A 17,580-nucleotide genomic window follows, 5' to 3' on the forward strand; every position below is an offset into this window, starting at 1 on the left:
ATGACTACAAGGGGCAGAGAGAACTGGGAAAAGTTCACACAGACTTATACATGATTTAAAGGACCAGGAACTGTCAGAGGTGTACTCTTGTCAGAGAAGTAAATATTTTGAAGTGTGCACAGAACATAAGATTAGAATATAATGCAAAACTGTATACCATCCACATGTTCAGCAATGAGACATGAGAAGTCATTACACAGTTTCATCCAAATTTATTTATTAATAAGGTAACCACATATTCCAAATTACTACAAGCCTTACTAATCCTTTCATTACCATCTCAAACTTGACTGACATGTCATTTCTGCAATAAGTGTCAGTGTCTGGGAGTAAATTTAAAATAAAAGCTTAGAGAAGAATTAGCAACAGGAAGTAACTGTATAAACACCACAGTAACAGGTAATTGTGACATCTGCTAAAGGCTTTAGGGTAACCCCCAATCAGACTGCTCAAATCTCAGCTTGTAGCAAGTAACAGAAATATATAAATAATGCAGCTTACGTACTTCAATTACAAAGCAGCAAGCACAAAAGCATTTAAGATTTCATAACTGCACAATAATAGTATTTTAATCAAACATCTAATGTTTTACCTTTTGTCTAGAACTACTTTGTAGGCTCAAGTCCATCTCCAGCAATGGACAGCAAAACAAAAAAAAACACAATACATTAGAAGAGATCAAAATTTAGAGCCCCAAACATATTAAGAAACACTTCTGTCGAAGTCTCATTTAATGCAAGCCTCCGCTAGTTACTGCCATTGCAGTGCTCCTTTTCCTCTGCTTCTATTTTAATCACTATACCACAGAAATTCCTCTGAAGGGCCTACAGTTTTCATCGTTCGACTCCCTGCAAACCCTCCGATTGTAACTTAGCCAAGAAAGAAGATGGCACACACAACAGCAATAAGTTACAGCACAGCTATTCAGTTTAAACTACTTTTTAAAAATGTGTAGATGCGTATTGTAAACAGGTGCCTTAAAAACATGCATCTGAGCATCTGCTACCAGGATGTTTCCTTCCCCCAGTCTGTCCATCCTTATGTCTGCAATGGATCCAATCATTCCCAGGAAGATATTAGCCTCTCCACAACCTTCAGGTGCAAGTTTCCCCAATTCATATTTGTGCTAAAGGTACTGCTGCCTTTACAAGAAAAGGTCAGGCTTTTATTGCCAACATGATGCAACGTGTCCCATAAGCTCTAACTTGCAATTTTGAGTCTAACAATTCTTACTCAAGACTTACTTTGGATTCAAGGCAACGCGGATTATCAAAGGCAGCCCCCCCCCTTTTCTTGCAAAGCTTGATCTAATAGTTTTGTTTATCTAATTAACACTTGCACATTTTTTCTCTAAAACTAACGCAATTGAGGAGTGGGGAAAAAGACCTGCTTCCCCAAGGCTTTGATCTATCTAATGCTTCCAACACACTAGAACTAGGGCAATCCTAAGAAAACCATCATCGTAGCAATTGTCACTAAGCTCAGTTAGAAAAAGTCGTTTGGTGAAATGACGAAAATACACGATTCGAAGTGATCATGCAGAATAAAGCAGGATATACTACATGGATAGTACGTGTGCGCACATATTTACAGCTACACTATAACCTGGAATACTGTTTGTTTCAAAGACACGATGAAGCTAATGCAATGCTTGCTTAGTCAAAGTCACGATTTGTGAGAACCAGCGGAGCAACCAGAGTCCACACGTACAACACAATGCCGATCCAGCTGGAAGATATCTTCACCCAGACAGACGGCCATTTGCTGGTCATTGTCTCATAAGAAGAATCCGGACTGTGAAAGAAAGAAAATAGAAGTTTGCTTTTCTGTTTTAATATGACGTAGTAGTATAGTAAGCTACTCTTCAACATTTTCAAAGAACACCTCTTCTACCCTTCTTCCAGTCAGTTCACACCAATCTGTATGAAAATGCCATTTGTAAGTTGATGTCATAGGAGATTGGAAAGCAACAGATGCTCAGAATGTACTTAATAAGAGAATCTGACAAGAAGCAGAAAAAAATTATGCAAATCTGTGGCAAGAGGAATTGGACAGTATTTACATATACTAGTAATGCAATTTACATTGTGCAAAGACAACCCCTGAAACTTAATAATATTCTTATAATATTGGCCCAAGAAGGGCCACAAATCAAATCCAGAACATAACTATATTAAGAGTTACTCTAAAAGAAAACCTTTATAGTTCTGTTACTTTGGTACAAAGAGTTCATTAACAAATTATTAGAGACCTTTAATTTTTGTTTTGAATTCTGAGTAACATCTGCTCAAGCTGTTACACATCTGTTTGTGTATTAGCAAGTGTACATAGCAGAAAGACTACCCAAATAACACACTGAATTCACATCTAGGAGTACTTTTATTGGGTGTATGTTTCAGCAAGCAGGCAACTTAGTTTGCTTCCACTACAGAGCCCACCTTAGAACAGATGATGTTAGAAAGGACCTCTGGAGGTCATATGCTCCAACCTCCCTCCTCAAGCAGAGACATCTAGAGCAGGTTGCTCAGTACCATATCAAGGTGGCTTTTGTGTATCACCAAGGAGGGACACTTCACAACCTTTCTTGGGCAATCTGTGCTAGTGTCCCTGGTAACCCTCACAGCGAAAAAAGCATTACTGATGTTCAGACAGGCTCTTGTGTTCCAGTTTGTGTCCATTGCCTTTTGTCCTGTCACCAGACACCAGTGGAAGAGTCTGACTGTCCTCTTTGCACCCTCCCTTGAGGTATTTATACACATAGATGAAGTTCCACCTGAGTCTGTTCTCCAAGATGAACAGTCCCAACTCTCTCAGCCTCTCCTCACAGGAGATGCTCCAGTACCTTCATCATCTTTGTAGGACTCTATCCGTTACATCCAGGTCTCTCTTGTACTGGGGAGACCAGAGATGGACCCAACATTCCAAGCATGGTTTCACCAGTGCTGACTAGGTGGGAAGGAACACCTCCCTCAACCTGCTGGCAATTACCATGTCCTTCCTCTTTTTTCTAGCTCTGCCAGTAAACACCTGGTCTGTCCTTGTTATTTTTAGCTGTTATAAAACTTAATCCTGTTCACTTCAACAGGACATATTTTAGCAGTCCAGTGAATCATGAGAATTACTTTAGAAAAGACAATTGGTGCTTGTGAGAGAGGTTGACTACTGCAATTTTTAAATACAATTAATTTAATATGGATCAAACAGCAAACTTCCCTCAAGAAGTCCCAGTCAGAGCCCACATTCCTCACAGCACACCAGTTGTGAGCCATTGATCAGCTAAATGTAGCTTCTTGTATGCAGAGTATTAGCATACTGTATTATCAAGTGTAGATACCTGTACCAGTTGGTAAGTGTCATCATGATATACAGTGAAGCGAGGAAAAGCATGAAATGAAAGAAGGAGTAACTGTAAGTAACTCCATCCCTTTCATTATCTATGGCTCGGTGCACATCCTCTCCATCATCAAGGGAGCCATCATTCCTGGGCATTCCATCCTCAATCAGAGTTGATTCATCACTGGTCAGCATCAGCTTGTTAACTTGGCTGTTATTGGATGTTCGGATGCTGTATTTGACAGGAAAGGATGCAATACTGTTACCCAAGTGAATACAATTTAGTATCTAACAAACAGAAATTATACAAGCTATAGTAATACAAGCTAATAGGATTATTTTTTTTTAAAGCAAACTTACCTTGAATAGAGGACACACAGCAAAAACAAAATCAGTCCTACAATTCCTTGTGCATCCCACCACTGCACTACTTGACCTTGGGTTGGAATGGTGGTGGTATTGTAACCAATGATGCTCAGCAAACTTGGGTTACAGCGCCTATCTGTGAAGGAAATTACTTCAGAACTTACATACACGTTTAAATATTTGTTCTGTTCTTGTTTTATTTCTACAGTGAATGCAGAGTAATACAAAGAAACTTTGTGACCAAAGTCCTGGATGATAAAAGCTCCACCTGTAATTGTAGCCTATAGAATCTCTAAAGCAGACAAATGACAGTATGTTACATAAAACTCTTGTACAAGTTTTAAATCTTTTATCTGCTCTATGTATCAAGTGCTTTACTGTTGCATCTCATAATTAGATTCAACAAAGTAAAGGTGCTCTGCATATTAAATGTAAGAAATTCCACTGCTAGAAACCAAGTTTGACAACTACATAGTCTATAGATTGGGTATCAGAATCATCTCAAAGAGTTAGAAGAGAATGCTACAGCTCTCAGCATCCACAGATAATATGGAAGAAACAGCAGAAAGTATCAGATGATCTTATTTCCCTGTAATACTTCAGTAGTTACACTGACTCACGCCAACGTTGTTACACAGAAGCGTAAGATATTGTCCGCAATTAAGATTAAAGGGCCATTTCAATGCCAGAGGCAATTAAAAGCCCCAAAATCAGTATTTGGGGGTTTATATACATCAATAGAATTACTGATTTATTTATTTTTACAGAGATGTTCAGTTGTTTTCAGACAAGATAAGAAATCTTCCATTAGGAAAAAATACAATCAGTAGAATCTCTGTCACCAGGCAAGAAGTTTCAAACTTAGTACTGAGATGAGCCTTGTACCCAATTTAGCCTACTGCAACCTTGCCAACAGCACGCTGAAATTCTTCTATACAATAAACATAAGAGCAAGTGAAAAACGTGATCTTTGGAAGAACTGTTTTTTCAGTTTTATTACAGAAAGTTGGGGCTGTGGGAGAAACCACAAACTATGCCTGCCTCTAACTTGCATACATTATAACACCTCATTCCAATACTGCTTCACAAATAGGTGAAAATACAGTTTACTGCTAACCTGGCACCCGAAAAGCCATGTACTGCTGCTACACTTACCTGGTTCATTGGTCATGGCTGACCAAGTCAAATACATGGTATAAATTGTGATCACAGAAGACTGCAGCAAACCAGACCTTGGCTGAGATTCCTGTATGAAGTAGTCACGAAACAGCAAAGTTAAGCAATTAAAAGGTCTCACACATGATTGCATAATAGGTTTCTAATACTGAAAAAATAATACAGAAAAATAAGAGAGAACAGAATTAAAGCCATACCTGAATCTTTGGCAGAATTGACATTACAGAAGCACCGATACACAGCAACATATTAACACTGATGAATGTCTTGTTTTCAGAACAGCCTTCTGGATGAGTGTAATAAACATAAAACAAGACAATAGCTACTAGTGACAGCAGATAATTGACAGCCGTAGCTGACAGCAGAGCTGTGAAGAGAAACAAAAAGAGTTGAAATGATTAATAATAAACTAGTAAAACTGAAATAATATTGAATGATGATCATGTTTTGAGTATTTTATACAAAGACAGAATTGGAGAGCAGCTCTGGGCTCTGAAATGTAAATGATATAAGATTCCTGAAATGAAATAGATGTTAAAAAAAAAAAAAAAAAAGTGAGGCCCAAAGCCGTATTTCATTTCCCAGTGCTCTAAGAGCAAACAAGACCACAAAGAATGAAGGAATATAGTTCTACTACATATACTTTGGATAAAGGCTTTAAAAAAACAAAATGAAGAACTACTACTCAAATAGAAAGAAATACAAAACCTATTTCCAAATTCCATCTTATTAAGAATAAGAAAGAATAAACCAAAGCAGCCACTGCACAAGGACAGGTTGAGCTTTCTTTGGAAAGGACTAAATCATCACACCTGAAACTGCTTTATTAAAAATTAACATACTTCTCCAGTGAAATGACTTGTACTTTCCTTCACTATCTCAATTGTTCACTCAGTGTATGCCCACACTGGGTTTACATAGTAAGATTTTGGTATCGGGGGGGCTGCAGGGGTGGCCTCTGTGCGCAGTCCAGAAATTGCCCCATGTCAGAGCAGAGACAGCTTCAAAAGAGACCTGCTGCTGGCCACAGCTGAGCCATGGAGCAACACTGGGTGGGCCTCTGGGAGAGGAGATTGAAGAAAAGGGGGGAAAAAAAAAACTGCTGCACAACTGCAGGAGAGGCCCCTGGTGGAGCAGGCTGTCCCCCTGCAGCCCATGAAGGAGCCCACGTGGAGCAGGTGGATGTGGCCTGGAGGAGGCTGCAGCCCATAGAGAGCCCCCACAGGAGCAGGCCCCAGGCCAGAGCTGCAGCCCATGGAGAGGAGCCCACGCAGGAGCAGGGCATCTGGGGGGAGCTGCCACCCACCCGTGGGGGACCCATGCTGGAGCAGTTTGCTCGTGGGAGATGGACCCCATGGTACTGAGCAGTGTTGGAGCAGTTCTCGAAGAGCTGCTGCCTGTGGAAAGCTCCAGCAGGCGCAGGTGGGGAAGGACAGCATCCTGTCGGAGGGACCCCATGGGCAGCAGGGGCAGAGAGTGACCATGAAGGAGCGGCAGAGACAAAGTGTTAGGGACTGACTGCAGCCCTCATTCTCCTGCGCTGCTTGGGAGGAGGACACAGAAGAGGCAAAGGTGCTTTTAGTTCTCACTGCTCTTGTCTGTGATAGGCAGTGATAGGCAAGAAATTCTATTCATCTCCCCAAGCTGAGTCTGTTTTGTCCATGACAGTAATTGGCAAATGATCTCCCCGTTCCTTTGAGGAAATTGAATGAAAAAGTGGTTGTGGTGGAGTTTAGCTGGCCATCAAGTCGAAACCACCACAGTATCTTAGAGGAATGACAGACAAACATACTGAACTTACGCCTAATATGAACAGTAGTAGACTAGTTTATTTTTAATTGGTGCTAAGGGGTAACAAAGCCTATGACTGGGTGGAAGAAACACACACACAGCAATAGCCACTTCTCTGCTATCATAAATTGATGCCACGTGTCTAGAGATTAGATCTTATTAGTCAGCCATAGATGCTCTTCTCCCACTCCCTACCCTCCACCCTCTCTCTCCATTTTTAACTTGGTACCAAAAGGACAGCTTGACAACTGAGCTGAACTATACCTTCTGAAAAAATGGTATTTATGCTCAAAGTAGACCTTCCACACTCTTGTAAAATACGCTATCGTGGTGAATGATGTATTCAACATAGTTTACAGTGAAATTAATTTATTTTTCAGTTGTAATACAATACCTGCATACCAGCATCTTGAGTTTCCTTCCTCCATTTTTTCAACCCAAGATTCATTCCAGGAGTGGGCAAAGTCAATAAGCAATACCAGCTGAATAAGAATAAAGCAGAATGCTCCAGCCATACCTACATAAAACCACACTATAAAGAGAAATAAAACCAGTTTAGAGCCATTTATAATTTACTGCCCTGTCTCAAACACAGAAAAGGTCTATAGTTATGCAGCTACTGGAAAAAAAAAGCTATCAGCACACACTTAATTTACTTTTAAAACCAGCACGATCCACCGTGATCCAGTAGAAGGCAATATTCTCTTACCAGTAGTAAAAGGTCCCTCTGGGATGAAGAAGGCTCCAACACTAATAGCAAGTGCTGTTGCAAATTTAAAGAACCAGAATCTAAAAGGAAAAAAAAAAAAAAAAAAAGGAAGTCAGGCAACTACTGAAATATGATTTGCTTCACAAAGACTCAGACAACACAAAATGTATTCATAGCAGGCTTGTTTTTTTAATTCATTCCTTAACTCAGATATTTCAAGATAAAAATCTTTTTCCCCCCTCCAGAAAACGATGCTTAAACCATGCTAGACTCATAGTGTTCAATACTTATTTCCCATAAATATCTCCCTGATGTACAAAGCCAGGATGGTACATAGTTGTGAGCTTTTTTTTTTTATCCCCAAAGTTTTTTAGCTAGAGTAATGAGGTTATTGAACTCCATGTATACCTAAGTCATAGGCACAAAAGAAAAAAATAGAAAAGCCTTTACTTGTTAATATTAAAACTAAAAAGGGAGATGGATTTGGTTGGTGCCTACAATGAGAAAAAGCTTATGCTCGAATTCCCTACCAGTCTCAAATCGATTCTTACACAGATGTATAAAAACCTTGATTTTTCCCATATAACTTTAGACTTTAGGCTGACACCTGATAAGGATTTATCACAGCAACAAAAACAAAGGATTTATCCTTGACAGAAAGCAAACAAGTAAATTGAAAGCCCTTGTTCAAAACCAGCAGCATTGCACTTTTTCCAATAAAACACATGTGCTCCTGGATAAACAGTTCAGTTGTCTCTTTCATATGAGACAGGGAAGTCTTTTAGTATTTTCCAATGATTCGCCATACACATACCAAATGAAGACTGTTCAAATACCCTGCATAGGGAACTTCAAATTGAAAAATTACCCCCAACATAACTATAAGATGGTAAAGACTTCCTGATCAGAATGACACAGCTCCTAATATGGGCACAATACCAACTACATGTACTTCAAAACTCAATATAGCACAAAGACATGTACCACACCCTCACAATGTCAAACAGCTGCATGGTCTTCAAGTTTTCTAACCCTTCCCATCTTTTTCCATACTTCAGTCACCATCCCCGATCAGAACAGCCCAAAGATGAGATTAGACATCTTCGGATAAGATCTCTTGAGAGAATTTCAATTGCGTGGAAAAGAACTATGTAAGATGAAAGAAGTACAGAATATGGGAAAAATGAATTCACTGTGATATAAAGTGATCAAACCCAATATTAAAGTTGAATTAACATTGGAAAAATATTGTATAATAAATTTAAAAAATTACCCCCAAAACCCACCAAAAAAAACACCACCAAAACCCTAACCCCAAACCACTACCCACAAAAACTAGTTATTGAAACCACATGTGGTTTTTTAAGCAAATGTCATTATCAGGTATAGAAATAAGAACCGTTTCAATTTTGTGTAATTATTCTCTAATTCCAGATCTTTTAAAAGGATTTTAATGCTTTATCCACATACAGCTTGCATGACAGCTGAAAAGACAACTTCTCTGAAATAACACCTACAGCTGCCATGTATTCTGTACAAGTTAGCAATAATCCTCTGAATACATTATAACTATTTTAACTGTTTTTTTCCCCCCTATTATTTTTGCTACCCTGAGATAAGAAGCCTGCTGTTACAAATACAAAGGAAGTGAACACTGACACTGGATCAAATCAACCGCGTTTGACTTACAAGTGTGAAGAAGTATGTAATGCATGGGAAACCTTAATATTCTGAATATTTCAAATGACTGACACAAAGATTACGTTACAAACTATTACCGAAGATACGTACGATTTCAAAATCAAAACCCACTGTTTCATAAGGCTACCTGTAAAGCATATTATTGAAGCAACTACCTGTTACAGAGGTATTAGAAGTTAACATCATTAAATATTTTACTGGTAGCTGTCAAAGAGTATCATTTTTCCTTTTATCCTACTCTTGACACTAGATTGGCTAAGAGTAAATTGCTGTAGGTTGTATACCAAGTACTGAAATTTGCACTGAAGCTCCAGGTAAGTGTTACAAGAAGATCCCAAACACTTGAGAAGTGGTCTTTGGTAAGAAGATTTCATACCACGTAAAATGTTTTTATTGTTAAAAAACACCTCACACACTCAACAACTTAAAGCGTTTATAACAGAACATACTTGATCCATTTCCTTTTTGCTTTTAACAAGTACGTTTTCAGACAGTTACCTATGGTAGTACTGGAAATATTTAGAGGATACTCTCATGAACAAAGTAAGCGGAGAAAAAAAGAAGCTGAACTGAGTCCCTATTGCTAATGCATATTAACAATACCATATCCAGATTTTTTTCTTCAGATCTAAACAAAGAAAAGAACTAAAGCAATATTATGTTCAGTCCTAATTATTTTCTTTCCCTCTACAGATTTAAGAAGTTACACTACAGTAGTTGACCTTGGAAAAAGAGTATCACTTGAGTCAACCTGCAAGCTGAAATTCCACTATTATCTTCATACGAGATGTTACATATCTACATATATCGAGAAGCTCAATAAACATCAAAGTTCGACAGAATGCAACTCCTAGAGGACAAATGAGGATTTTTAAACTTACTACTTATGAAAAAAAAAAAACTCAGTAGAATGAAACCTGTTGCCATTTTTCATTTTTAAATTTTGTTTTCTTTGACAAAAGAAAAGCAGAAACTAATTTTGGGAAACATCTGGACAGATTACCACCTGTCATAGTTAGTTTTCAGAGCCTCAACACCATGTGTATCATTTTCTTTTACAAAAATTAACCTGTTCTAAGAACTCTAACTTTGATTGCCCTCTACTGCAACAATACTCCTCTCACTTTCCAGAATTCTTTGTTTGTGGAACAGCATGCTTTACTGCAGACTTAGTTTTCACAGTAGCTGCATCACACACACAACCACCAACCTCACTTCTCATTTCTGTATCTTACCCATTGTGCACAGCTGCTCTTGGGTCATTGCTGCTCTTCACTTTGATCATCAGTAAGGAGAAGAGAAGAAAGAACATGGCCATACCAAAGCACACACGGTACACTGCTTTGTAACCAACTAACACATCACAATTCACATGGCCGTGCACACCAGGAATGGCTGTTCCAATTCCTCCATCACAAAATCCAGGAATCTGTGATAAACACAAGATACATCAGTGATCTGTAAAAGGTATCCTGTGAGTAAATATACATTATCATTTTGTTAATATACATTTCATTAATATTGTAACTTCACACAACTACAAACTTTGCAGAAAGTGATATTGCAGGGTTGTATAGTTAAAGTCTAAACCAGAATATTAAATGCACTGAATTAAGAACTAAAAGGAAGAACAAAAGCTTGCCTAACAGAAGTTGCTATCAAAAGTAGATATAACTTTGTATAACTAAAACTGTAAAAATCGTCTAAGCACTTCCAACTTCCCTGTGTGAAAAATATCCTACTGTCCTTAGTGAAAAATATATTTGCTACACATTTGCAGACTTAAAATTTTTACTATTACAGCACAATGAAAACTAGAAGACAATGTTAGTCTGTGGTTCTTCTACTCTTTTATACTCTTATTAACATCAAAGAAAATCAATTAAGTGCCAAAAACACAAGCATCTCAATAATCAACAATTTAAACCTCTACAAATATTAATTACAATTTCCTGTTTGAGGAAAGACTTTTCTTTCTTATTCAAGTTATTAAAGAAAAGATACAATTTTATTTCTAAATAGTGCTTTTCATCTATGCAGTGACGCTCCCAAGAGTTCATCATTTACTTGATCTATAATCAAAGTAATAATGATTGTGAAGCACAGGTGGCAGCAAAATATTGTATTCCCAAATTAAACCCATGCTTTCAGGATATCATTTACAATTATCTGTGACATTTGTTCTACCAAACACATTAGCAAAGAAGTAACCCGACCTTTTTCAGCTGCTCTTCCATTCCTGGTATTAACATCACGCAGGCAACGCTCACGCCGATGAGTAAGAAGAACGCATAAATCAGCCTTGTGATGGTGGAGTTGTTTCCACTGGGGCAGCATCGGCACAGCAGACACGGGGCACTTCCACACAAACATGGTATCTGACAGAGACACAGAAGGTAAAAACATGTTTTTTGTTTTGTTTTTTTTTTTTTTTTTTTTTTTTTTTTTTTTTTTTTTTTTTTTTAAGAAAACTTTGCATTCCTTGGTCACAGTCAGGCTGTGTGGATCCCCAGAAGTTAGATGGAAAATGACTCATGCTATGCATCTCATCTCCAGCATAGACTGAGTGGCTGCAACACGTTACAGAGCCTCCTAACAGCCTTGGCAGTGGTTCCTAATGTACCACTGTACAGTACAGTTACTGCCTCATCAAAAGTAATCACTTATCCATTCAAAGGAATGGAAGACTTGTTTCTGGCTTGTTTGTTCTGGTTTTTATATTTTATTTCATCTAATTAAGATTCAAGGATTACTTTTGTTTATCGACTACATCCTCCCATCCACAGCTGCAGAGATGAAACATATCCCACAGAAAAAAAGAGTCTGAGTGCAAGACTAGGTGTGCCTTCAGCACCTACTGGAGCTGGGCTGCAGTCCCTGCTGGGGCAGAGTCATGCATCACAGACAGCAGGTAAAACAGCCTAAAGCCAAGGCTGTAATTTATTGTGTTTTTAACAGCCACTCACACTTAGGTATCATGTAAATCTCTGTTAGCTGGCAACGGTACAGTTACAAAGAGCACAAATAAAGCAAAGCATGCATTATCAGCTCAACCAATTATCAACAGCAAGATCTGGATAGGAATGTTCTACAGTTGTAGGTACTAGGAGGGTCAACTGAGGACAAAAGTAACTTGCATTCAGTGAAATCTTTTCTTTATCAGAAAGCTGTGGGAAGAAGGGAGCAGATTCACTGAAAGCACCTGTACCTCACCCCTTCCCAATTCTCTGTCACTTGCTGCATGACAACTGAGGGAGCAAAAGAAATGCAAGTGCCCACAACTACACATAAGCCAGAAGAGGGAAGATTCAATCAAAATGCATTTTTTTATTGTTTACAAATAAATTTTAGGAAAAAAAATGGGAAATTCCATTGACTGGTTAATAGCTAAGGTTTTGGAGACCACGTATTATCCAGTTTCAGTAAAATCTACCAATGTGAGAATCAAATGCATCCCCTGCTACAGTTGCCACCAGGTCTATTAAGGGACTGCTGCTCCATGTGAATGAACTACAAGCGAACCTGCAACCCACACAGCCCCCACACTGCTGCAAACCTCGCTGCTCTCCCAGCACAAGCTCAGGTACACCTCTGTCTGGCAATAAAAGCCACCCAAACACGGGAGAACAGGAATAGCAACAGGGCCTCATGACCAGTGCGAGTCAACCATCCAGGGTGCAGGCATCTGCCAGAGTTCCTACAAGTTGAGTCACTCGGCAAACAGGGCACCGGCAGCCTGGCACCACCAGCAAGGCCCCGGGGCCAGCAGGAAGACTGTCAGGATGCTCCTGAGAGGCCCTGGGGAAAAGGGACCCATCTTCTCTTCTGACAGGTTCAACCAGACCCGCATGCTGCACCCACAGCCCGGGGCTTTTAAATGATGGCCTTATATTCCTCCCTGTGCTCTTTCTTAAGGACACAAGAGCCGGGAATTTTCACTCCACTATGGTACACAATCATTTTTAAATTAACAAACATCACAATTAAAATCACTTTGCTAAAAAAATAAGCGAATTTAAGCAGATTTTCAGTGTAACTATTCCAGTGCACTCTTTTTGACCTCCTCCTCCTCCTCTATTCAATAACATTGCAACACAAAGTGTAGGAAGATGCTGATTACCAGCAGCTACATTAGGGGTGTTTGTGCTTAGTAAGCAGGAAATGTGTGGCAAATATGACCCAGTCCTGCATCAGGACTTTTTAGAGTGCTAATGTATTTATGGTATTTCCTTCTTCTGAATAAATAACCTCTCTACTGAAGGATATTCCTATTTTCTGCTCAAAACATTAATTTATAGAACTAATTCTGTTAGTATTCATATTTTTAAAGATATTGCTGAAAAAAGGTTGAATTCAGCAGAGCAGGATACAAGCCTAGGTTCAGAGCCTAGGTTTATCTGCTGCGGAGAAGTTGGAGCAAGGACTCTTGGGCATAAAAATAACTCCTCTGGGTTATCCCAGTGTTTAATTGCTTGTTAAGTGCCCAGGTAATCGAGGCAGCTTCCTTCTGAGTGTATCAAAAGGAACACAGATGATTGCACCTAACCTGGATGTTTCTAGAGGGTCACAGGAGCTGAAAGAAAGATCACTGCGTGATCTTTGGGAAACACGTGCCCTAACTGAAGCAACGTGCCTCGCTTGATTTTACAAGTCTGAGCAACATCAGCTCTTAAAACACGTGGCCCCAGACAGCTTATTCTTACAGGCTGTGACCATGCACATCTCTGAGCAAGAGATACCTACTGATACTATTCATACAAGCTGGCTCCTATGGGAAGCCACATTACAGTCCCTTTCTTCCAGCAAGATAAATATACACCACTCCTATAAAACAATATTATACTATCAAATAATATTATTATACTATCATCAAAACCACTGCTAATGAGTAGTAGCCTTCAAATAGAAGGGGGAACAAAAAGGAACCTGCCCATGGAATGCAGTTCATAGGAGATAAGGACAGTCTCCGTCAATTTCTTTCCTCCCAAAATCAGAGCTCTGGTCCTACAGAAAACTCCACAGCACAAACAGCAAGCTACTATTACACACATCAAAGCTTAAAATCAACTCAAGTTCAACTTCAGGTGAAATTCAGCTTAGTCACAGATGCAGACAAAGAGCTACTCTGCAATTAGCTTTTAGCTCATTTTCATAAGGAAGCTAGGGCAACAATAACAAAAATCCATTGCCATCCAGCAACTCTTGAACCTACTGACCAACATATGTTCCTGCACATTTTTTAGAAAAGAAGCAGTTCAGTGGTGTTCACGGATGCACAATAAGAACACACCTATTCCAGGAGCAGCCAGCCGGACAGACAAGCTAATTCATGCTTGCCAAACTCATCACTTCCTTTTCTAGGAAATTACAGGAGGATCACACAAGATAATGTTGCAGGACACAGGAGAAAGAAAACCCCATAAGTCTACTGAAAGTCAATCGTTACTACTACTGATGTGCACCAAATAAGCTTTTGATATCAAATGTAATCTTCTTACTGGGATAAAGTCTAAATGATTATGCACTGCATTCAATGTCTGCACAAACACTAAGCCCCTACTGGGCCTAGTTAGGTCTTAGCTACATCATCCCTACCCATATGCTTAAAGCAACCAATTCAATCAAGATGTTTGTTTTGACAGAGAGTATTAAAGCACTAGAAGCAGCAGACAAGCTGTTTCAGAGAGCACTGCAATACAAGCAAGCCCCAGTAAAACCATCAGGACTGACTGACTGATCCAGGCCACTGCAATCAGAAACCTTTCGGAGAGATGACAATGCTCTTTAAGGCTTCTCCCCATCCCCTGTCTCTCACAGGCTCTTCTTTGCTCTTAAAGACTGCCAGATCAGCACAGTCCAGCAGAGTGCAGTCATAACCAGAAGTACCACCACACACACAAAAAAAAAAAAAAAAATCGAGAAGAAATAAAGGCACGAGGTTGGATGCCGAGGTTACTCAGCACAGCTCTGTGTGACACAAAGCACAGCCCCACAAAGCAATGCCAGCAGCACCACCTTCCTAGAGAGACGAGGAGCAGTGATCCCGGCCATGGCACAGCCTGCCCCAGCACAAACTCCACATCTGGCTCCCCCACACACTCCCCCCTCACAGCTGGTTCCTCTTTCAGAGCCATGAGTTATTTACACAGACACATCGTTAGGGGCCACATCCACTCTCGACTCCTATGCTGCATAGGCTCTAAGTGCTGATTAGCTGTGGTTTTAACTGTGGAATGAAAGTCAACACTTCAAAGCCATCAGAAAAAAAAAATGTTTTGCCTAGACACTTTAAAGGAAGGGATGGGAGTTACCCACAGAAAATCAGATTTAGCCGAGATTACATGACTACAGAAGTCATTTTACTTAAAAGACCATTAGCAGCACTTGAAAGCAGTTAGTTGTCTCTAGAGAAAACAACACTCAAAAGCAGAAGCAAGTACACAGGGATTCATCATGCGCTGCAAACACCAGTCAGTCACCAGAAAGGCTGTTTATGCACCTGAAAATGCAGCATGCATTAACTTGAGTATTTTCATTACAACTAGCTATACTGTCACCCAGTATTTGACAACAATTAAAGATGTTAAGGTATCTATATTCAGCTAGCAATTAAACCCTAAGTAGCTTAATCCATTAAGTGGTGTTTAAAACGTTGATTAAAGCAAAACGAACATTGACAGGATCTCTTTAGCAGGATATCATCAGCACTCTGGTAGCTTATTTACACGCCTATCAGCCTGGAAGCTTACTTCATACTCAGTGTCTCTATGGTCCTTCTATTAATTTTGCACAGCAGATTAAGGAGTTATGTTATCATCACTCTCAATAATATCATTCTACTAGGAAAAAATGAAGTTTTATCTATTGGTGTATTATACTGTTGAGATAGGAGCTTGAATCTAGCTTTAGTAGACTATAATTGCCTACTAAAAGGCTATACAGCCTTATAAAAGGCTGTATGAGCTCCTGTTTAAATGGATATAACTTCATTTTATCTAAGCACGACGAACGCGATATTTTAGGCATGGAAATGCAGGCTTCCACAGTCCCGCTGACATTTTCATCCCAAATATCTGAGGATTCACCACCCGCGTGACTGTGAGTTATTCACACAGGGCCTAGCTTTAGAAAGACACCGGCGAGACAAAGCTGACACAGAGGGCGGAGCTGCCCGGACAAAGCCGCAAGGCAGGAGCAGCCCTGAACCGGCAGCGGGGCGCCGCGGCCGCGCTGCTCCCCCGAGCCCAGCACCAGCCCGACCCGCGCAGACAGCCGGTACGGCCGTTAGGGACCGAGGGAGGGGGGCTGGACGCCTCCCACCCGCTAACGCAGCCTCGGAGGCGCCCGGCGGGGCGACGCCCTGCGAGGGGAGGGGAGGGGAGCGCCCGGGGGCCGCCTTACCCAGCTGGCGACGGAGCAGAGCCCCAGCACGCTGCCCATGGCCGCGCCGCGCCGCGCCGGGAGGGGCTGCACAAGATGGACGCGGCGCCGCCGCGCGATCCGGCGGGGGCTGTTTACGGCTCGCCCGAAGCTTCCGGCTCCTGGGATGGCGGCGGCGCCGTCACGTCCGGGGGCGGGGCGGGGCGGGGCCGGCGGTGGTGGCGTCTTCGCCGCCCGCTGCTGGTGCAGTCCCAAAACCAAAAGTGGTTTCCTACAATAATGCTTCACAGCCCCAAAACAAAAGCGGTTTATACAGTAATGGGATGATCAAGGAATAGAAAATGCACGCTTCAATAATTAGGCAACATGAAAGATATGTTTTAGCCTGAAAAAAAAAAAAAAAAAAAAAACATGACCACCTCCTTTGTCCCATGTGTTTTGATATTGAAAAGCTGTTATTTAATAAGTAACAAAAATAATTTTAAAATTAAGCAGTATGGCAGTTCATCTCATACTATGGCAGTAGACAACACATGGCTTCATCTTACAGATTAAGGAAAAGGATTTATGAGGAATGTTTTCGTGCTGCTCACACGTTTACCTTCAAGGCAGGTGCTTCATGCTGAGCTACTGCTCAGCCTGGTCTTTCATGCTGAGCCTGATGTTATTTATGAATATTGCTGAATCTGTCATCTATAATTGATTTTAAAGATAGCTGTATTTTCAAAATAAAACGTGAAAAGAAAAAACTGCAAAGGAACTTTTGTGATCTGATGGTAATTGTGATTGTTGTCCAGCAATAAAAAAAAAAGGAATGGGAATAATTAACATAGTGGTTATACCTATTAATTTGAAAGGTAAGCACATAGAATTAGTGGACACTGAATGCTGAACTGAAATAAAATCCAACCTTCCTGTCCTAAGCAATCAGTTAAAAGAGGTTTTGAAATTTATCTAGAGTAAAATTTTGCTAAATTGAGACGCTCGATGGTGGGGGACAGAATGGACTGTTAGCTAGGATACATCTGCTCCTTCACTGAAGACTACTTGCCAGTGGCCACCAGGCTCTCTTTAGCCTATTACAATTAAATATCTCTTAGTCCTGCACAAACACAAGAATTTGG

The 17,580-nt window shown here is 40.3% G+C and overlaps 1 protein-coding gene across 1 annotated transcript; it reads right to left on the minus strand.

Moving 5' to 3' along the window:
• Positions 1–197: 197 nt before the first annotated feature.
• Positions 198–16,625, minus strand: SERINC1 (serine incorporator 1). The gene is made up of 10 exons (XM_082757242.1): positions 16,478–16,625; positions 11,293–11,454; positions 10,312–10,505; positions 7,376–7,455; positions 7,061–7,198; positions 5,073–5,242; positions 4,855–4,945; positions 3,694–3,835; positions 3,335–3,565; positions 198–1,794 (listed from the first exon to the last, which is right to left on the minus strand). Exons 1-10 carry the CDS (start codon positions 16,514–16,516, stop codon positions 1,656–1,658), a joined length of 1,386 nt encoding a protein of 461 aa, XP_082613368.1. The 5' UTR covers positions 16,517–16,625; the 3' UTR covers positions 198–1,655.
• Between the last annotated feature and the right edge of the window lie 955 nt (positions 16,626–17,580).

Source organism: Aythya marila, assembly GCF_965140915.1.
Source record: "Aythya marila genome assembly, chromosome: 3".
In the NCBI taxonomy this organism is placed as follows: Eukaryota; Metazoa; Chordata; class Aves; order Anseriformes; family Anatidae; genus Aythya; species Aythya marila.

Coding starts and splice junctions, on each gene's coding strand:
- SERINC1 (XM_082757242.1), bottom strand. CDS start 16,516: ATGGGCAGCGTGCTGGGGCTCTGCTCCGTCGCCAGCTGG. Junction 10,506..11,292: donor TGGAAGAGCAGCTGAAAAAG/GTCGGGTTACTT, acceptor TGTTTATCACAG/ATTCCTGGATTTTGTGATGG. Junction 3,566..3,693: donor CTGTGTGTCCTCTATTCAAG/GTAAGTTTGCTT, acceptor TGTCAAATACAG/CATCCGAACATCCAATAACA.